The following is a 21,933-nucleotide window of genomic DNA, read 5'->3' as shown; positions in this document are numbered from 1 at the left end:
TAATTCTATAAAAAGAGGTATTTCTAGAAGAGAATTATTAAATTTCCAATGACTAGTTTTCCTATTCTTTTTTTTTATTTTCCTTACTTATCGTAACTATTATTGCCTTGTGGTTGGAATATTCCAGAGACTCTTCCAAATGAGCTACCTTACTTATATGGTACTCCGTTGGTACGTAAATTCTGTCTAGTCTGGAAGTTACGGGATAAGCTTTATTCACCGAAGTAGTATCCTGACCAGTGGGATTCGCACTCCTATATGCATCAAGTAATTTGAATTCACTCTTAATGTCTTTCAAGAAATTATTTATGGTAGTGTACATCTGTGAAGGAAGATTCACTGTTGTGTACTGCTTGTCTAGTGTGGACGTGATGTAATTAAAATCCCCTCCTAAAAAAATCTATCCCCTCTGTATGTGTCGTGTAATTTTTCACTCAAATATTCAAAAAATTCCCGTTTTTCTGTTTTTTTTCGCTGGTGCATTGATGTTAGCCAGTTTAAATGTTTCATTTCCTGTTTCTACTTTTATGTTGACTACTCTCCCTTTATTGTCATTATACTTGTGGACTATTTTAAACCTATCTGACACCTGAAAAATGGCTACCCCCCACTGGATCTGCTACCATAACTAAAACACCCTTCCTTAAAACCCATATCTGTTGTGTAGCCTATATGTGTGCTTTGTGTTCTGTACCTAAATTTGTCTCTTGTAAAAAGATAAAGTCTAGTTTGTACTTTCTAGATAAATGAACTACATATTTTTGTTTCTTTGTGAGTCCGTGAATGTTGAGAGACAAAACCGTGATGACCTCCATGCTTATATATTTAAGTGGGTTTGTTTGTAACTAAGGTGCATGTGTGTTTTTGTGAAAATTGAAATGGTATTGGATTCCTGTAGGAAAATAAAGTCCGGTTTGCGTGTTTTAGTTGAGTGAACTATGTATTTTTGTTTATTTTTCAGACTTCGAATGTTAAGTGAAAGAATTGTAATGTCTGCCATGATTGTGTGTTGGTGGGTTATTGCGTTGTGTGTGTGTGTCTGACACTGTGTGTGTGTGTGTGCCTACTATTTAAAAATGTTCCTGTGTTAGGCGGTGTGTCAGGGTCCTCCCCCTCGTCAATTACTAGAGGTGCAGGAGAGCTGTGGATATCTTCCAAATCCTCCATTTCCTCTCCCGTTCTCCCCCTTTCACTTCTTACCTCAGAGCCTTCCCCCTGGTCATCTGAGGTAGAGGACAGAGAAAGAGTTATTTTCCTGTTTGTTTTGTTTGGAGAGCTAGGCTCCGATCTAACGTGTCCAGTAGTTTTCATTTTTGTGTGTGTGTTAAACCCTGTGCTACTTTCGCCTTTTTTTGGGAGGTAAAGGGTACCCTTCCCACTGTCCATACGTTTTTCAGATGTTGTACCTTTTTTTTTGCTTTTCACTGGTTCGAACCCGTCTTCATCTACCTCAGGGGGTATAGCCCTGGTCTGCCCTTTTTCATTATCTTTTTTTAAGACTGACGCATATGAGTTCTTTTTATCTTCCAAGGACCTTTCAACGTCCTTTTTGGAACCCCTAGTGGCAATGTTCAAAGTACTTCTTTACATTGTTGATTGGATTGCAATCTCAGTTGGCAAGTTCTACAAGGGAGATCATCAGGTGTTGTTCCTACATCAAAATAAAAAATTATAAAGCTTAGCGAGTTTATATCGAGATTTAGAGGTCTATAATCTAATCTAGTCTATTTGTAATAAGAATAATTGTATTATAGATCTAGACTAGATTTACTCTAGTGATTTGATCTATAAGAACGATAGTAGATCTAAAACTAGATCTAGATTTACATGAAATTTAAATATATATATCTCTTCTCTAAGTCTAAAAAGACAATTATTGAATTATTATTAATAAATAATAATATTTTAAATTTAATTTTAATATAAATTATTATTATATATTACAAATTTTAAATCTAGTCTAGATTTAAGTCTGAATTAAAGATTAGTCTAGAACATGAGCGTAGCCAGGGGGGGGTTTGACTCTCCGTAATGTAATTACCCCGGGAGGGGGGGGGGGCGCAATTTAGTGATTGATTTTTTGCTTTGATTCTGTTTATTTTAGGTGAGATTTTAATACAAAACCATAACTTGCACCAGCACAGCCAAAGGGTTATGAGTTTAAAACCCCTACCAGGGGGTTTTGCTGTCAAATTCCCTCTTCTATATAACGAAAAAAAAAATCCAAAAGCATAGGCATAGGAAGATTTTGATTTTAAAACCCCCTGCGAAATTTACAATAAACCCCCTCTTCAATATAATATTATCCATACATCAGTCACCAGATTCTATGAGTGTAGCATAGAGGGGTTTTGCGTTTAAAAAAAACACCTCCACCGGGGGTTAGAGCTAAAAATCCTCTTCAATATAAAAAAGCAACAAAATTCTATGAGTATAGCCAAAGGTAAGCAGACAGCTGCAGAGGGAATACATAAACAGTGTAATATCTAAGGATAACTACAAAAACCTATGGTCATATATTAAGTCTAAAAAAAATGGAAACAACAGGAGTAGCACCATTAAAAGGAGAAGATAACTTAACACATTATTATAATGAAACTGAAGCTAACATATATATGGTTTTCTCTTTCAGTGAGTGGTTGCCAGAATCAGATTGTAATTGAGCAAAATGCCTCATATAGATAATGATATCAAGTTAGACTTTAAAGATGTACTAGTCAGACCAAAACGGAGCACTTTAAAAAGCAGAGCAGATGTGAGTATTGAGAGATATTGAGAAAGGGAGATGGAGTGAAAAAATTATTTTTTTATCAAATTCTTTTTTTTTTTTCTCATTTTGATATGTTTATGTTGCATCTTTTTTATATTGAAAGGCCTTCAATTACATACAATAATTATTTTTCAAATTATAGTTCTGTATCTTGATATGTTGTGAATACAAATCATAGCATTGTTTTTGATTTAGTTTTATTATTTATTTGTAAAAATGTGATAATCTATTTAGGTTGACCTCACACGATCATTTATATTTCGAAATTCTAAAAAAACATACACTGGCATTCCTGTTATTGCAGCCAACATGGACACTGTTGGAACATTTGAAATGGCCAAACAAATGGCCAAGGTAGGATCTTTTGTTGTATTACATTTTTATTGTTATTTTTTTAAATGTTGTTGTGTTACAATATGTTTTGATACTTTTGATTATTGTAGATATCATTGTTTCATCAAGTCAACAAATATTTCGTTATACAAATAGTAAACATGCAAGAAGTTTTCCACATCATAAGTAACTATTGCTCTATCTTCAGCACCTAATGTTTACAACAATACACAAACATTATAGCTTAGATGAATGGAAAGATTTTGCAGCTAAGAATCCAGACATTCTTGGAGTAAGTAAACAATTTTTTTTTAATTTGTTTCTTTCTTACTTACTTTTATATCTACTTACTTTTATATCTATGTGTATCTTGTGATGCTATTCATTGTCAGCATGTCGCAGCAAGTTCTGGCATTGGAGAAGGAGATCTGGAAAAACTGAGTGCTATCTTGGAGGCTATTCCTAATATAACTTACATCTGTATTGACGTGGCTAATGGTTACTCTGAACATTTTGTGCAATTTGTGCGTGACGTCAGGAAAAAATATCCAGAACACACCATTATGGTAGGTATCTAGTTGTTTGCACAACTTTAAAAAATAAACAGAATGATTACTTTGATAACAAAAAGTTTATTTCACCTTGAAAAGTTTTACATTATTATTCTATTCTATAGGCAGGTAATGTTGTCACTGGTGAAATGGTTGAAGAGCTTCTCTTGTCTGGCGCTGACATTATTAAAGTGGGCATTGGGCCAGGCTCAGTGTGTACAACTCGCAAGAAGACTGGTGTTGGTTATCCTCAGCTAAGTGCAGTTATTGAATGTGCTGATGCTGCTCATGGACTTGAGGGACATATCATCTCAGTTAGTGCAACCATTTCTTTTGTTGAAACATTTTGTCTATCTACATTGACAAGTAATAGATTGTTTATGTTAGTATTGTGTTTAAACATTTGTTGTACTATAGACATTTTAACCAGAAACTGACTTTTTGTTTTTAATCGTAGCTCATTTTAAAACATAAGAAAAAGGTTCTCCAGGGAATACTAAAAAGAACTTCATAACACATGAAATGGGAACCACTGGACCAGAGCTATAAGCTAGCTCTAATAGTAGCAGAGATGGTTTAATCATTAGTTTAATGGCTTTATAATTTTATGTAAAATGAAGATATTTCTTTGCTAAATGAATACATTGACTTGGTATTTAAGAAAAGTCACATTAGTTGGTCATGAGTTATTATACAAATATTAACATAGGGATACAATGTTGTTTGTAATAATTGTTTTTCAAAGGTATATCTGTAACTTACAACATTAGTAATAATAATAATAATCTTCATTGTCTGTAAGGAAATTTGTCTTACAATTTGTGCATTACACCAAACAAAACATTAAAACTATAAAAAAAAAAAATGTGCATTAGAGCAATAGCTTTTGACTTCATCTGATTTGAAGTGACTAGAACTTAGTTCTTGTCATTCTTGGTAACTATAACACCAATAAGAGATGTATCTACTGCACAACATATTTCGACCATGCTTACATAATCAGTGTTCATGGGGTTCATGAGTGGAAACATAGAGAATAATAATCTCGATTTTTCTATATTTATACACATGCAATTGAACTAATAAACACTTGTGTTTGCCTAGGATGGTGGCTGCACTTGTCCTGGGGATGTGTCTAAGGCTTTTGGTGCCGGAGCAGACTTTGTGATGCTGGGAGGGATGTTGGCTGGCCACACAGAGTCAGGGGGAGAAATCATTGAAAAAGATGGAAAGAAGTACAAACTGTTTTATGGTATGAGCTCTGCGACAGCCATGAAGAAACATTCTGGAGGTGTAGCAGAATATAGGTGAGTGCGTCACTCTCTCTGAGGGATTTGTTTTATCTCTTGAACCAACAGTTTTTAAAAAATGTTCTGGAAACATCTTTCATGTTGCTTGTCCCCAAAATGCTAAATGTTAATAAAAACCAAAGTAGTTCAAAAATGCTATAATTTTTTCACAATTGACGATAAAATTAGTATTAGTTATCAAATCTGAAAAGGTTAAAAACCATTGATTTGTATAAGCAAAGAAATATTAGCCTATTTGTAAATGTTTGCTAACCAACATTTCTTTTCTCTATTTAAATGAAATCTATCAAACCCTATACTAGAGTTGCAACATAAGCATTATTTAACATTTTGTTGTAATGGAAACCTGTTAGTTAGCATAGCAGTTTTATATGATATATTTTGTGTTAGGCTTAATATGTTGTCACTTGTGTTAAACTGTTGATATTTCATTTAGAATGTATTCAGGTAGTTTGAATTAAAAACTTTCTTTATTGTTATGGACTGTGTGTGTGTGTGTGTGTGTTTTTCCAAGGTGACATTGAGAAAAAGGAGTGTTATTTTTTAACGGTGTAGAATAATAAATTATGACAGGCCATCTCATATTTCATCATTTTACACCGCCAAAAAATAACACTCCCTTTCGTTGTCGTCACTTTAGAAACACACACACACTCCATAACATTTATGCATATATTTTCATTTAATATTTTTGTCCTCAGAGCCTCAGAAGGTAAAACAGTTACCATCCCATACCGCGGTGATGTGGAGGTCACGATTCAAGACATCCTTGGAGGTGTCCGTTCGACTTGCACATATGTCGGAGCTTCAAAGTTGAAAGAATTGAGCAGGAGAACAACTTTTATCCGGGTCACCCAACAATTAAACGAAGTCTTTACCCCAATCACTACAGAGCATTAGCATTGAGCTTTTTTTTTTTTTCCCCTTTTGATTTGTTTGTTTTCTTCTCATTAACCAGATTTTAAAAAATTGTGACCCAAATATTAAACTAGAAATGTAACTTTATTAGGAAATTTTTTTTAAATTAAGAAAAGGTAACTAAGTCATATTTTCAACATATGTAAATAAAGGGCTGATCTGAGATTAACTTTTAAAGAAATGATTAAATTGTATGTAATAAGCTCATTGCATATTCACAATTATATCCATTGAAATGATGATCTATATAAAGCGTAGTAAGTAATATATTTACATGTAAGCATATACATTGTTGAACAAAAGAAAATATTTGTTGACTCAAATCCATGATCAAAGTGATCGTAATTAGTGATCAAATTATTTGTAGTTTAGCATATTATACTATTTACTAATGTTTGTACTGGTGAACTGGATCTTCTTAGGCCTAGTGTCTGGACCTATGTCCCGTAAATCACCAGCATTCTACAGAATGTTTGGAAGTCAATACGTCTTTTTTTTTCACATTCTTAAATTGATTGATCTACAGCTTTGCTTCCAGGAGGCACAATATATTGACCTTGAGTTTGCTTTATGTGTGTGTTTGTGTGTGTTTACAGCTCACTTAGTGTGATTCCAAACTGTATCAATGTTTGCTCCATGTGCCATAATATTATATATGACATCTCCGGTTATACATTTTTACCCATTTTTTTTTTATATTGATTGATAAATCTTTATTTTTTTTATTTTTTCAATGTCTCTTATTACATAAAACTTAACATTTGAAAACCTTTTTTTTTCTATTGTATATCTTGCTTACACTGCTTTGATAGTCATTCAATTTTTTTTAGACTGATATTTTTTAGCGGCCCCCAAAAGGGGAAAAGACGCTATTATTTTTGTGTGGCCTGTCTGTCGGTCCGTCCCATTTAGATCTCAGAAACTAGAAGAGAAAATGAAAATTGGACATCATGATATTTTAGATCTATCAAAGTTCTGATGCAACGCCTACACCATTAGTACTAGATCTAGACTTACAGTTAGAGACTTAGATCTATTTCTAGTTCTAGGCTTAGATCTAGTTCTAGTTTGTATGACAAATACAATGGAGATATTAATTTTTATTTGCGAGGGGAAAGTCTTGTCGTTTGTACACAATTATAGCTTAAACTACGTCAAGAATTTTATATTTTTTTCGTGCTGCCAATTTATCTAATTTTGTTAGAAGAATAAATCTTTTTTAGTTTCTCTTTATTACATGTAACATGTTATTAATTTTGAATGTATAGATAAGGTTAATAATTATTATTTTAAAAAATATAAGTGTACGCTAAATGAATGGAGATGCTGTGACTGAGGGGTAAAGCACTTGGAACCGGAAGTCCCATGTTCGAATCGTGGTGAAGAATCTAGGTGGACGACTTCGGGGGTCGATTTTGAGTTTGTGTTTCCACGCAAGCTGTCTTTGTAACCTTGTTTTATGTTATATGACTATAAATAATTTGTAGCATTTAGGTCATAGGCATTATTTTCAGATTACTTTCAATGTACCATAACATTCTGCCAGGGTATTTCAAACATTGTGTTCATTTTGAGTTTTACAAATATATATATTAGTTCTAATGATAGCCTATATCTTATTATTTTGTGGGGTTTTTTTGTAGTCCTTGTTTGCTTGGTTCAATCAATAGTATTACAACAGTATTATATTTGATTTGTTTAGTCTGTAGACTAGCACATATTTCTCCTATTAACTGTTAGACTGTAAGACAGTTTACAAGCACAATCAAGCAGAAGAGTTTTTTTTTTCTCTCTATTAATAATCCTATTTTTCTTCTCAGGCTTTCTTTGCATGTCTTCTGGTTTTAAAGCTCACTTTCATTGGGTGCAAAACCAAACTCCACAGAATTTATAAGTTTGCAAGTGTTTTAATGATTTGTGTTAAGCTATGGCCATTTTTTCTCATGAAAACTTATCACTGATTCAGATCAGGGTAACCACTTTTTCTAAAACTTTTTTTCTCTCTAAGTGATTAGTTCAGATTCTGATAGTTCTATCCTTTCTATTGATCTCCACAAATATCTGAACAGATTCACAAGCTTGTTGAGATGTACATTAAATGTGTCACATGCTAATCAAAAAGAATACAATAGACTTACAACTATATGCAAGCAGAAATTGAAGTTAAAAATGTCACTCAAATCATGAAAACTCACCACTCTTCTGTACATTGAAACCAATTTTCTTTCAAATTGTCGGAATATATCTTTAAGTCCTTTCAACTCCCAGATTAGCATAAAGATACGACATTATTACACCATCAGACTCTGTTCCGGGCTGTTCCCCTTCAGTTGAGTCCATCTTTGTTTCTAGGTCTACCAATCCCCCTCCATATTTGTTTTAGTTTCCAAGGCTTTCTCTTCCCTTATGGGTTCTAGACTAGAGCTTGTTTTGCAATTTGTTCCTGCTGTTCTTTGCATCGTCTGCTCAATCCAGCCCCATTAGTGTCATTCATTTCATGCTGTATTGTTGTTTGCTGTTTGGCTGTAGTTTGATATTCGAAAATGTACTTTTCAGTAACCATCTTTACTAATACATTTTATTAAGGAAGATATCAGTTTGTGTAATGTATCTGACTTATCTGTAGTCTATTCTTTGAAATATTTATTAGGACCAGATGGACCGTTGCTCTATTATTATTATAGTTCCTAAGTTGGCCATTTTCAGTCATAACATGACAATGATTCATCTTTGCAAATTGTTTGAACTTAGATATATTTATATGTTTCTTTAATGAAATCACACTCATCCTTAATCTTTGGAATCAAAGACAATGCTTATTGTTATAGAATTGTTAAGACTTTGTCAAAATGCTTTTAAAATCAGTTTGAAGTTACCATCTGAGAGTGTTGAAGCAATTTGAGGGTTAATAAAAGTAGAACTTTTTTTTTGTCTCTGGTAAGAATGTATCACCTTTTTTTTAACTAACCTTCTTATACTGTATAAATAATTTAATATCACAACTGCAGATATTTCATTCCCATAGTGTAGGAAAATGTTCATAAAGCTAAACTTGGTGTATGTTTCTTAGTGGAATGTTTCTCTTTGTTTTCATTACATGGATTTATAAACAAGAACTTAATGATTTTTTTTTGTGTCAAGATTTTAATACCTTGCTCATACGTCATATCCACACATTGAGATCTTTGACCCTGTGAGGTGAATTGTTTTCTTAGAAATTTATTTCTGTTTTTGTACTGTAGTCAGTTTGCTTGATGTTTTAAGACTTTTTTTCTTAGGTCATTTTTTTTTTTATTGTATGTTCATGTGAACACAAAAACCAACTGAAAAGTGAAACAATGTTTAGAAAATAAATATTGACACAGCATTTTTAAGTCTCATTGACAGTGTTTTTCTAAAAGACATTCTACCATTGCTACACAAATTATATATTTGAACTTTGTATTATTTAATCTACTGGCAATTGGTTTAATCTACTAGCACTTTACTTACTACAGAAAATGTTTGAGATTGTCAAGACGAAATGTAAAGGTTGTTTATGGTTTTGCAGTGTCTTCCCTTTGTTGTTGGAAATAAACTGTTAGAAACTCAACCTTATTTTCTGTCAATCATTATGTTGACTTGTTTTGTTAGCATTAAGAAGTCTCATCAAGAAAAAAAAATTGTGCTTTTGAAAGAGACTACGAAAGGAGTCTTTAAGAAAATAACTGTTCCCTAGTGCTAGAGCTCCAAGGGGGATAGTGATACAAAAGTCCACTATTTTTAAAACAAAATCTTATTAAAACGATTCTATGGCATCTACATTGAATTATGTTTTCATGTAACTCTCATTTCAATATATCCCAGAAGTCTGTAAATTACATTTGTTTACTATAAATTGGCATGCTGCAAATTAATCTATTCAATTTCACACACAGAATAGCTTTGTCAGAATTGGACTAATAAACTGCCAAGACCAAAAAAGAATATGTTTTTAAAGGATCTATTTCTTTAAATACAGATGGGATAAAAAAAACAACTAAATTTGCTTGATATTAAACAATTAACTGTTTAGCCAAGAAAACAGTATACAGAATGTTTAAGAATATGATACAGTTTTTAATTTTTACAAAGTTAATATTTAAGTTTGAAATAATTTTAAATGGCAGGTTTGTGGTGCTTACTGGCACTGTTTTGTTTCCAGAAATAAAATTGTGCTAATAGCTACAACAATGTGAAGATAAAGTTGCTAAAAGCAAAACTGACTAGATATTTAAGTCAACCAATGATAACCAGCCAAAAAGTTTATATTACAAAGAGATGTTTGCTGGGTTTTTTTTTTGTTTTATTTCAAATGTTTGTATAAATGTTATTTGGAGTGAAACTAAATAGATCCCTGTAAATGCATGATCAAATGTTGAGTTCTTCATTATTTATGTAGTCAAAGTAAGCAAAGTGCTAGAAGAAAACATTTATGAATGAAGTAAACTTAGCACAGAAACTAATTTGATACTGTCTATAAACTTAGAATGGACAATGATACTACTGTTGATACTTTCTACAAATGTTGATACTGCCTAATGGCATAGACATGAAAACAAATGTTGACACTTTCTAATGATTTTGACTTGACATTAAACCAAATATTTATATCATATAAATGCACAAACGTATTAGTTTTAACATATAATGTAAATTATTTTTCTACCATCACCTAACTAAATTAGCAAGGTAGTTTGATAGAAAGTCTTGCGCACTAAACGAAACTCAAACATTTACATCAATAAAAAAAAAAAAGTAATAAAAACTAAAGTACAAAAAATGTTTAGTTCAGTTCTGGTTTATTGGTACAGCCAAGCATTTCCTAAGAATCAGTCTGAGCAAAAGGTAGTTCACAAAAGTAGTACAAAGTAAAGCCAGTTGATAATTGTGCAGGTCACGTGCATAACAATAAACAAATCAACCTTTGAAATTAGATAGCCCATGGGTCAAGTGCTTCTGTGGCTAACAGTTGACACGTATGTCATTTAGTTAGCACAATAGTCTGTTGGTCAAAGTCTCCATGACTTACAATTGACACGGATGTCAAATAGCCAGAACAATGAACAACCACCCTTTAATTTCCCTTAAACATGTCGTGACACGGTTACTATGTGCGGTCAACCATGAAGAGATACTGAACAGGGAAACTGAAACGCTGCTAAAAATGGGAATAACTGATACATCTCCATCTCCATACTCAGCTCCAGCAGTCCTAGTGAAACAAAAGGAAACAACCGGAATGATGCGTCTATGTGTAGACTACTGGAAACTAAAAGCCATTACAGTGAAAGATACATACCCAATGCCTAACACAGAGAACATTATACCTAAACTTAGAGGTGCAAAATATTTCACTACCCCATTTGGTTGTTACCAATGGAATTACTTGAGCTTCGGGCTTAGTAACGCACCTGCGACCTTCAACAGAATGATGGCAAAACTATTAGGGAAAAGACCAGATGTCATTTTCTATCTTGATGACATATGTGTCTTCCACAACACATTAGAAGAACACGCTGGTCTGCAACAAGTATTCCAGATACTACAAGACAACGGGCTTCAAATAAAACCTAGTAAGGTTAAAATCGCCAGAACAGACATTGAATTTCTAGGGCACAGAATACAGCAAAATACTATCAGGCCACTACAAGACAACAAAGGCAAGATACTCAACTTAACAATACCTATCACAAAGTAAACAATTCCCTTAATTTGGAAGATGTATTTGATGTAACATAAAGTATTAACTAATTGGGTATTTTTCACCTTCCAATGTTGTCATTCAAAAGATTATCGTTACATAGGAAAAAATTAAATGCGTGGATTTTTCTTTATATAAGTTTTATAATATAACAGGACATCTTTCTGTGATAGTTCAATTGGAAATGTTCCTTTCAATAACATTATTGAAGAGTTATTAGTCGTCATAGGCATTATCAGTTTTCTCATAATAGGAGATGCCATTGTATTACATGTCATTGTTTTTTTTTCTTGTCGATGGAAAACATTATTAATGTACACCCTAACTATTGGGTCCATGAAATTTTGATACAAAATTTTTCTCTGCCCTGGGAGGACTGTTGTGACACGGTTACTAAGTGCAGTCAACCGTGACACACAGTCAAGTGTTAGGGGACTTGCGGGAAGTCACGAGTGTGTTGTAAACAAGAAGAAAGGAAGTCATCTAGTGGAGTCGGTTATCTGTAGATAATGTTCGCCTTGTAAATATGTTATTTTTGAATGCATCACAATAAAAGGCAGTTTATACTTAAAAGGACTTGTTTCTTCACACATGTCAAGCATATAATTGAATCTAGGCAGCATAGGAAATATGTTCAAATCTCGGACACCGTTAGTCTTGTCCATCATAGAACAGATATAATGAAGATAGATTTTAATAACAATGCAAGACTAATTAAAAGTTAGATCCCAATCTTTACACTCTCGGATGAGTAAGCATTTTATTCTAATAAATAGTTTTTTTTATTAGATCAACCAGTAATTCATTGTTTCTAATTCAATGATTATGCTAATGAAATGATTCAACACTCTATAGGGAGAGGCAAACCCTTTGCTTAACTTTAAGAACTAGTCCTACCGAACAAAAATAATCTGAATATGTATTTATCAGCCAGGTTAGTTGTTTTTTATCTTGAACCAAAATGACATAATAATAATTAGTAAATGGTTAGTCATTCCTTAAATGCTGCTGGAACAGATGTTGGCGTTACTTAGCGTTATGCAATTAATACACCCCAAGTAATTACATTTCTTTAACCAACTAATCAAGCCTTGGGAAGATAAATCGAACAATCATTCATCTCTAATATCCAACACTAAATTTATTTTAAATAGAACGATTTCACATAATGCCCATTAAATCATAATAATAGCTCTTTATCTGTAGTTGAAGCACAATCTCATTTCTAATGTACTTGAAGATGGCTACTTAGTCCAACCAATCCCACATTGGTAGGTTGAATGCACATTTCATAGACTTAAGTTTTTAAAAAATGAACATTGAAAGCTATTTAGGGTGGGGAGTGACAGCACAATGATCAGCTGGCTTTACTTCAATACAAATATCATCTTTACATATTTAAAAAAAAATTTCCAGGCTCCACCAGTATTTGAACTTAAGCCAGTAAGTTCAGTAACCACGTGATTACCACAACGCCAACTAAGCCTGTAAAAGGATGTCACAATTTCACACACAAAAATGTAAAGAAAACAAAATCTAACTACAAATCTTGACAATCACGAATCAAAAATAAAAAATGTTTACATAAAATGTATATTACAACATACAAGAAATATATAAATGTTCTTGAAATTAAAGATTTGTACTTAACGCATGTACAATCAACCTAATAAGCAGTTTAAAGTAATATGACAAATGAGAAAGAATTGAAGTACAGTCAATGTAACAACACCCACGGTAATATCATCAATTCCACTAGGACCAGATAAAACAACAACAGATGTGAACATGGTCACTATTGCACGAGACCAGGTTATAACTGGGATCACAAATGTAGATTTATAATGTATCTACAGTACGACAACAACAAGTGGTCTATCATATTTCATGATATCATGTATGGAAACCATTCCAAAACTGAACTGCGAACTAAATCCATTATGAAAACTTTGGAGTCCAGCGACTAATCTTTTCAAGATTCCACCATATTATATATAATAAATCCATTATAAGAACGTTGGAGTCTAGTGGCTTAATTTTTCAAGATTACACCATATTAGGTTTTAAGATATTTTTGTAGTACAGAATTTTCAGAATCTATGAGGCTCTTGTGAGTAACAGCAAGATACAAAAATTAAATGTTTTGCAATGACAGGGTTGACTTAATTTTATGTGATATGTATCAGTAGCCTACTAGTTATTTCATAAAGAAATCAAAACTTCCAAACAATTCTGAGCTTTTTATAACAGTGGACACATGGAAGATTCTTCTTTCATCAATTCATAAATAAAACTATAAATAGCATTTGGACCAGAGTGTTTGTTTACAGATATCACAGACAACAGAAAATTGTACAGAGTTATGTGATAGATATTTCATATGTGCTATCTCATATATTTTTAAATGTCTATACATTAACATCTAAACAATAGTCCTGAATGTATGTGTCAAAAAGTTGATAGTATAAGCAATAATTTTATTTTTTTTTGGTCATTACATTTGGTTTTTGGAGAAACACTTTATAATCTACATTCCTGAATTTAATTTGAGTCAATTTTTTTTACAAGATTTTTCTTTTTACCAATTCACTCCAGTTCAACAACCAAACAATAATGCTGAACTCCTTATCAAAGAGAAATAGCTCTTAAAAAAAAAACATCTAAAAAATAATGTATTAAAAAAAGTTCATAATTATAAAAAAAACACCTAGTTTTATAGTTTAAAAAAAACTTTTAGTATCTTTAGAACAGAAAAAAGCTTATCACTCAGTGTTTATTGTTGCACCCCAAATAGAGCATCACTTTCATTTGAAAATGTTTAGAAAATAAAAAATGTTCACCAAAAAAGAAAAAAAAAAAAGATTATTTAAGCCTATCTTCTGAATCTTTACAACAGCTACAAATTGTCCAAAAGTTTAAAAAAAAAACTGCTGGTATTTCCAATCACAATGTACTGCATAAAGCAGTTAGCCCTAAACACTGCAAACAACAGGAGATCAATGACATTCTCTTAAATATCATTGAAACATCAATAATTATTACAAAGCAGTATTCAACATAATAACTGAAATAAATATTTCAAATAAAAAGAACAACTTGGAAATAATTTGATTTTTGCCTGAAAAACTTATATAATGGAATGCTCCATTCTGAATGTATTGAAATATTAAGTACAGATTTATTTTTTTTTGCTTTCAATTCAACATTAAGCATAACAAATAAAAACAGACATCAGTGAGAAAGGAAGTAATGGTCTGAAAACACTCTTGGCCTAGCATTTCCAACCAGCCATATAGAGGTAATAAGATACCCCTTGCAATCTATGGAGCAGATGATGTAAAGCTCATCTGTTTCTATGGACCATGGTTAACAAGGATGTCATGTGGCCAGCACAACAACCAACTGCCCTTACTTTCCCAACAAATGTCAAGTACCCATTAGAGTTGGGATATCTCAGGAATGTCCTTAAAAATTCCAGCGTTTAAAATCCCAGTCTTCACACCAGGATTTGAACTTGGAGCCCCTCAATTTGGAACCCAAGCATTTTACCACTCAGCCATCACACCCCCCAACCAGCCATTTATAAAACCTGTAAATGCTTACATGAATTAACAACATTAGCAATTAGATCCCATCTGTTTAAGCCAATTATACCATAGTCCAAAACTACATAGACCCCCCTAGTTCTTAAGGTTGATATACATTGACATTTAGGGTTTACATTACAGTGTTAGAAATGTTTGAATGAGCATCTCTCAACTTGTAGAATTTTGCCAGGAAAAGCTAGATCTTACAGAAGGTAGCCACAACTTTGATACAATAAATATGAGTTGTGTTTGATTAACAATATATTCAACAATAAATACAAATGAGAAAAAAAAAATTAATACGATATTAAATTTAAAGAAAACATAACTTGGTCCATCAAATTACATTTTACCCAATGTAACTACTGAAAGAGTTAATAAATAAATTCACTGCATATTAGCTGACAAGTTTTTAAATTAAGCAAATAGGGCCTACTAATAAATGCAAGAGTAGATAATTTAGCTTTTCATTCGACAATGTTTTATTTTTTAAAAAAAAGGTTTGTACTATCTATTATGTCCATTCTATTTGGGACAGCATGGGTTATCCACCATGAGTACAACATCTATCCCATAATGCTCTACAAGCTCCATGAGAAAGGCTCTGTCCCCTGTTGGATCAAGGCCAATACTCTTCATGTGGTCAGAGGTCAACTGTCTATCTTGAGACTGGGATATATCCAGCAAGGTTTGGAACAAGCGTTCATTCAGTTCTGTGAAAAAACTTTTGAAAACAAAAAATGAAATATCGTTAGCCTTTTCTTATAAGTGATTCATTTGTCAAAGTTTTTGCCAGAACCATAAGATATTCCATATTCTATTTTATATTCTCATCGCTGTCATACCAAATCTACGTTTGTTTCACTTACCTATTGATGATTTCCTCTTCATTAGTCAAAAATTCTTCACTTAAATCTTGGGTAGAAAATTTATGAGCTGATCTGAAAAAGAGATCAAAGAAACACAATGAAAAAAAAAAGAGATAACAAAAAACGAAATCAATACTTTAAAAGTGTAATGTGCAAATGATAAGGGCTGAGACTTTTTACCTTAGATTGTTGAGCTTGACTAGTTTTTCTCTGTCTCCTTCACTAACTTTGAGCAAATCTTTCATAGCTAAAGTTGAGGCTTTAACATTCTGATTATCTACATAGATATCATACAAATGTGACTTGGATTCAAATATCTTTTCCGTGGTGCCTTCAGATAAAAAGAATTTGTATAATGAATTCTTTCAGTCATTTCATTGGGTTCTATAGATGAATTTGTGTCTTATAGATAAATTATTTAAAAATTAGATTTATAGAATAAATGACATACTTACAAGCCACATAAGCAACTTCATTCTCCAGAGCCTCAATGTCTGCAACATTCACATAGAAGTGGGGTCGGAGTTCAATACTGTTAAGGTTTGGTATCGAGTGATTGGCTAGACAGCAAGCACAGTAGACTGGAAAAAAAACAATCTTTATGGTGGATGCACACAATTTGAATGTTAATATATTTAAAAAGTTGATTAACATGGCATTAGCTAGGCCTAGGAAACTTCTCTGAAGAATTCTTCAAAAACATGATGTTTACAGTATTAATACTAGTTACCTCTGTAACAGACTACACCTATTGGAGGCGGAGAAAAGAAGATGATTCTTCTCTGTAATAAGGCAAACTTCCACAAAACAAAAATTTGTTCTTGAAAAAACTTGATGAACTGATTAAAACAGCCGGCTGGATGAGTAATCTGAAGAAACAAAAATGAACATGTGTTCTTCCAAATGATCTTACTAAAAAGGTTCAGAGATACTATAACATTAAGTATTTTTGTTTAATACTAACAAGATTGTTCCTTCAAAACTCAGGTCTGATTTAATTTGTAGCTTTGTACAAATTCTATCCAACTAGAAAGACTGAAAGCTCATTAAGAAGGAGAATTGTGTTTCTATAAATCACTATGAGTGATGGCTGAACAAACCTTCATCTCTGGGACTAAATCTCTGCTGGGTGTTGATGGCGTTGATCGAAGGGAATGAGCTTTCAATGTTTCTGAGGTCTCGTCTGATGGAAGAATGCCTTTTCTATCATTATAAAAGGCTAGTAGTTGACTATAATTGCCTGGTGTTTCCAGCTGATGTCTAGGAATACAAAATAAAATGGCTGCTTTCTTTCAAATACTTTAGTTCATCATGACTACAATAAATGTATTGTACTAATATATTCAATAATAGATTTTACTAACCAGCTTTGGTTAAACATACATCTTACTAAACATACATTGTACTAACTATACATTGTATTCTTATCATGATTTTACTAACCAGCTTTAGTTAAACATACATCTTACTAAACATAGATAGTGCTAACTATACATTGTATTCGTACCATGAATTTACTAACCAACTTTGGTTAAACATACATCTTACTAAACATACATAGTGCTAACTATACATTGTATTCGTACCATGAATTTACTAACCAGCTTTGGTTAAACATACATCTTACTTAAGATACATTGTGCTAACTATACATTGTATTCGTACCATGAATTTACTAACCAGCTTTGGTTAAACATACATCTTACTAAACATACATAGTGCTAACTATACATTGTATTCGTACCATGAATTTACTAACCAGCTTTGGTTAAACATACATCTTCCTAAACATACATAGTGCTAACTATACATTGTATTCGTACCATGAATTTAATAACCAGCTTTGGTTAAACATACATTTTACTAAACATACATAGTGCTAACTATACATTGTATTCGTACCATGAATTTACTAACCAGCTTTGGATAAACATACATCTTACTAAACATACATAGTGCTAACTATACATTGTATTCGTACCATGAATTTACTAACCAGCTTTGGTTAAACGTACTAATTATGACCTATATATTTATATATCTGTCACAGTAAACAATTTGTAAGTCACCATGTCTATAAAATAATGTCCCCATTCATCATGTCTATTAAATAATGTCCCCATTCATCATGTTATTAAATAATGTCCCCATTCACCATGTCTATTAAATAATGTCCCCTTTATTTCAAAACAAAATAAAATAATCTATTTATAGCCTACAGTGCAATTCGCTTTATTAAGAAAAGGAATTTCTGCCAGAAAGAATTTTGTTTTTAAAGATTATAAATATGTATTGTCAAACCCATATAATTTTGTATGTTGTGGAAAGACCAGAAAAAGCACATTGTTAACAAATGGCCAAGAAAACTTTACACTGACCTACCCTTAAAGACTCAGGAAGAACTGATGTTGTTTTGCATCCACTCAAATTTAATTAATGTCTATTGCAACATTTGGAAAAAGAAAAGCACCAATTACAGTTCATTATTGTAATAGTTGAGCACTACTACAAAGGGTTTATTTTCAATGATTTTATTTGCTCTTGGTTCCAACTTGATGTATCACACAACCTATTGGTGTTAGCCTGGAAGACTAACCTTTCTGCAAGTTATTACTATAGTTTATTCTTTTGGATTTTCCTTAAATTTATCCTCAATTGGCAATTATCTTATCTTAGATAATACAGACATTACTTCAAAAAATAAAATGATTACGTCCTACGCGTCATGCATCTAGTCATGCATGTTAAATTGGTGGAGGATGGTGATCAATTTTTAGGGCCTTTTTATTGATTTGTTGCCCACTTAAAGAAACAATATATGACAAAGCATGTCAAAAAAATATTGAGTCCAAACTTCACTGCATACACTTTAGAGAGCAGATTATGCTGTGTATATATACATTCTCATAATATTATAGAGAGACATTATTTATAACCTCTTATTAGCAATACATTAAGCACTATGCTAATTATATTCTTATATCAAGCCTTATATACAGCTACCTGACTTGTTTCTCCAGAAACTGCATATGATGGTAGAGTGTGGTGTAAGACAGTGATAATATACCCACAGACTTCATCCTGGCACCTCTCTCTATTTCACTTTCCACTTTCATCTTCTCAAAACAGGCCAGCCCGAATAAATTATCTTTTCTGAAGTAGCTTTAAAAATAAAATGAATACAACAAAATGACCATCTAATGTATATATCTGATTCTCTTAGAAAATAATTGTAATGTTAACAAAAACATGTTATGAAGCACTTTTTTTTTAAATATTCAACTAGCTATGACTCTAGTCTGTGTTTTTTTAAACTTAAACACATTATTTTTATAATTGTCTTATTAACTTGTGCCTACAAAGTAAAACAAGCAAAATATAAAATTTGATTTTCTTAAAAACAAAGCTTATATTAAGTGCAGGGAGAGGACAGTTCAATTGCTGCTATATCTCTCAATATTGCAAAGTTCATCTCGACTTTTTTTATATAAACAAAATAAAATATTTACTCATTTAATTGCTTTTTAAAATCGTATATATATTCATGTGTTGTCATAGTATGACAATGATTAATTGATCCAAGAATGAGAAGTGGGAAGAAAAAAAGTGTGAAAAAATCCACCCAGACAGAAAGACTGACGGAATGAGTTAATATTTTTATTACACTTTGTAAAAACAAACATAAAAATAAAAGAAAACTTACACAAAATCACTGAAGAGTGTGTGAGAACCACTGGGCATGGCCTTGAACTCTACTCCATCCAGTTCTGTGTCTTCAGGAATGCACCATTCAACAATATTTCCTTAAAAAAAAAATTGTTCATGTTAGATCCTATACAGTTATACATTATGTTACTTCCTATTTCAATCTAGTCGTGCACATATATATAGATCTATATCATTTATATGTTAATCAATGACTTAAATTCTGCTAAGTCATTGGTTTTCCTAGCTGACTCAGGCAACTCATTTTATGCTCTAATTAGTCTGATAACAAAAGGCCACTAGGGAAGAATGAGCATTTATCATTTATACAAATTTGTCCTTGCAGGCTTGCATGAGTAGCACATGGAACAAGGAATGAAGGAATGTGCCTCTATGTTTGTGTCTTTCTGCTTATTTTATAATTAGCTTTTGTTTTTGTACCATTCACAGTGAATGACTGAATGATTCAGTCAGCAGACTTTGAAGATGACTTTTACTCAACTGAGTCTTTTTTCCTTTTTTTTTTTAATGAATAGACTTTAGACAATAAAATAATATGGTGGGATGTCCAACATTACGTGATTACGACTTTACGTACTACACTAGTCACAAGTCACAAGCTAACTTAGCTTAGTTTTTTAGATGTATGTCTAGATCTGAGTTCATAGTAAAGCTCATCTACCTCACTCATCTCATTGTCTCAGACTCACAAATCACAGTGACACTGATGACTGACACTGTGACTACAGACACCTCAGACAGACGTCTCGGATCTCACTTCACCGTCTCACCTGATCGCGTATCAAATGCAACAACAAACAAGGCAATAATTGAGTCGTGTTCAGCAAGTGTTGTAGCACTGCTACTCGCAGAAATATTAATTTTGTCCCCCTGAACATCTCGGAATGGTCCCAGCGATTGTGGCACAAGGCTCTTAGGCGTATAAAGAGGATAATCTCGTGTTTCGTCTTCATTTAACAATGGCAATCTTTCGTCTGACGCCATTGTGCAATTATCATTTCTGTAGTTATCCCCCTTTGATGACTGTAAACAATGATTGTTCCAGTTCCATTTTTTTAAGGCTTCTCAAACTTTTACTTGTGAAGTCCCCAAGACGAAAAATAAATTCGTTTGCACCCCTCCTACATTGCCATACTAACCTTAATGCATTTTCGGGAAGAATATAATATCCTATATGCAAGTGTATTGTGTTTATTGACTTATGTAGGCTTCAATCCCTTATACACATTTGGCGATTAACAAACAAAACAATTTTAAGGCCTATGTCTTATGTATAAGCTATCTCTTAATTATGAACATAAAGAATTTATGTTAATGTTAGCCAAGTCAAGTCGGATGAATCTAGAAGGGAACTAACATACAACTTTACGATGTTATGGGGTGTAATTAAGTGAAGTATACATAGTGCATAGTTCCATTGCTACATTTGTGCCCACATATTGATGAGGTCAAAGTGTGGCCTATCCATCGCCAGGTCTGCGTCTCTGGAAGATAACTTCATCATTATCATGCTGCTTTTTTTTTTTTTTCTTTCTTTTTTTTTAGCTACAGTTCCTCATTAGAGATCTTGTATGGTCAGCAGGCTAATATATTATGAATCTTCAAGAGGCAGGTGTTGATGAATACCTGGATCTTTTTTTTTTGCATGGTGGTTATAGGCCTGTTTTGCCCTACGCCTGCGGTGATTCTTTAGGTTTAAGAGCCGTAGAACAGAATTTGCTTTTATTGCAAGTTGCCAACTACGGTTCAAAATAGTAGGCCTAGCTTCCATTTTCTTGATACGAAGAATATTAAAAGAAAGGAACTGCGGTCTCCCCCCCCCCCTCCCCTCCATATACGATAATAAGTGAACTGTAAATATTTGTTTCAAATTAAATAAAGTATTAAACATTTGAACAAACTATTTACTGTACGCCCATACCTTCCTACGGTCGATCTAATAAAAATTGTTAATAACGAATTACAATTAACATCCGCCAAACAAATCATCTCAAAATTGTGACTGGGTTCTTATTTCTCACTCCGTCGTGTTTCACACTAAAAGGTAAAAATGAAACTGTTGCGGAAAATGGAAAGTCTTCTTGATGACACCAATAGCATTACGAACATCTGAAATGTCATTCGGGTTATTGATAACAAGGTTAAAT

At 32.5% G+C, this 21,933-nt stretch overlaps 2 protein-coding genes across 3 annotated transcripts; one reads left to right on the top strand and one right to left on the bottom strand.

Annotated features, from left to right (window-relative positions):
* The first annotated feature begins 1,598 nt into the window (after positions 1 to 1,598).
* Positions 1,599 to 9,474, top strand: LOC106053256 (GMP reductase 2-like). Of its 2 annotated transcripts, none has more exons than XM_013208777.2 (8): positions 1,599 to 1,705; positions 2,633 to 2,755; positions 3,005 to 3,124; positions 3,312 to 3,395; positions 3,496 to 3,669; positions 3,780 to 3,968; positions 4,759 to 4,961; positions 5,666 to 9,474. In XM_013208777.2, the coding sequence occupies exons 2-8, from the start codon at positions 2,669 to 2,671 to the stop codon at positions 5,862 to 5,864; spliced, it is 1,056 nt and encodes a 351-aa protein (XP_013064231.1). In that variant the 5' UTR covers positions 1,599 to 1,705; positions 2,633 to 2,668; the 3' UTR covers positions 5,865 to 9,474. The 2 variants fall into 2 exon arrangements, with proteins under 2 accessions (XP_013064231.1, XP_013064232.1); XM_013208778.2 differs by lacking the exon at positions 1,599 to 1,705 and adding an exon at positions 2,419 to 2,443.
* On the bottom strand, positions 8,847 to 20,777 carry LOC106061137 (DENN domain-containing protein 11-like). The gene is made up of 9 exons (XM_056035123.1): positions 20,557 to 20,777; positions 19,764 to 19,863; positions 19,064 to 19,222; positions 17,161 to 17,320; positions 16,791 to 16,929; positions 16,516 to 16,641; positions 16,241 to 16,391; positions 16,061 to 16,132; positions 8,847 to 15,915 (listed from the first exon to the last, which is right to left on the bottom strand). The coding sequence occupies exons 1-9, from the start codon at positions 20,768 to 20,770 to the stop codon at positions 15,717 to 15,719; spliced, it is 1,320 nt and encodes a 439-aa protein (XP_055891098.1). The 5' UTR covers positions 20,771 to 20,777; the 3' UTR covers positions 8,847 to 15,716.
* Between the last annotated feature and the right edge of the window lie 1,156 nt (positions 20,778 to 21,933).

Source organism: Biomphalaria glabrata, chromosome 7 (assembly GCF_947242115.1).
Source record: "Biomphalaria glabrata chromosome 7, xgBioGlab47.1, whole genome shotgun sequence".
Lineage (NCBI taxonomy): Eukaryota > Metazoa > Mollusca > Gastropoda > Planorbidae > Biomphalaria > Biomphalaria glabrata.
Note: the sequence above shows the minus strand (reverse complement) of the source record. Positions and strands in the feature narration are given on the sequence as shown.

What these genes read in the sequence shown, in the direction of transcription:
- LOC106061137 (XM_056035123.1), bottom strand. Translation starts at nt 20,770, where the DNA reads ATGGCGTCAGACGAAAGATTGCCATTGTTAAATGAAGACGAAACACGA. An exon ending in AGGTGTAGTCTGTTACAGAG is followed by an intron (nt 16,642 to 16,790) that starts GTAACTAGTATT and finishes TTTTTTTTCCAG; the next exon opens with TCTACTGTGCTTGCTGTCTA. An exon ending in GAAGAGGAAATCATCAATAG is followed by an intron (nt 15,916 to 16,060) that starts GTAAGTGAAACA and finishes TGTTTTCAAAAG; the next exon opens with TTTTTTCACAGAACTGAATG.
- LOC106053256 (XM_013208777.2), top strand. Translation starts at nt 2,669, where the DNA reads ATGCCTCATATAGATAATGATATCAAGTTAGACTTTAAAGATGTACTA. An exon ending in TGGCCAAACAAATGGCCAAG is followed by an intron (nt 3,125 to 3,311) that starts GTAGGATCTTTT and finishes CTCTATCTTCAG; the next exon opens with CACCTAATGTTTACAACAAT. An exon ending in AGAATCCAGACATTCTTGGA is followed by an intron (nt 3,396 to 3,495) that starts GTAAGTAAACAA and finishes ATTCATTGTCAG; the next exon opens with CATGTCGCAGCAAGTTCTGG.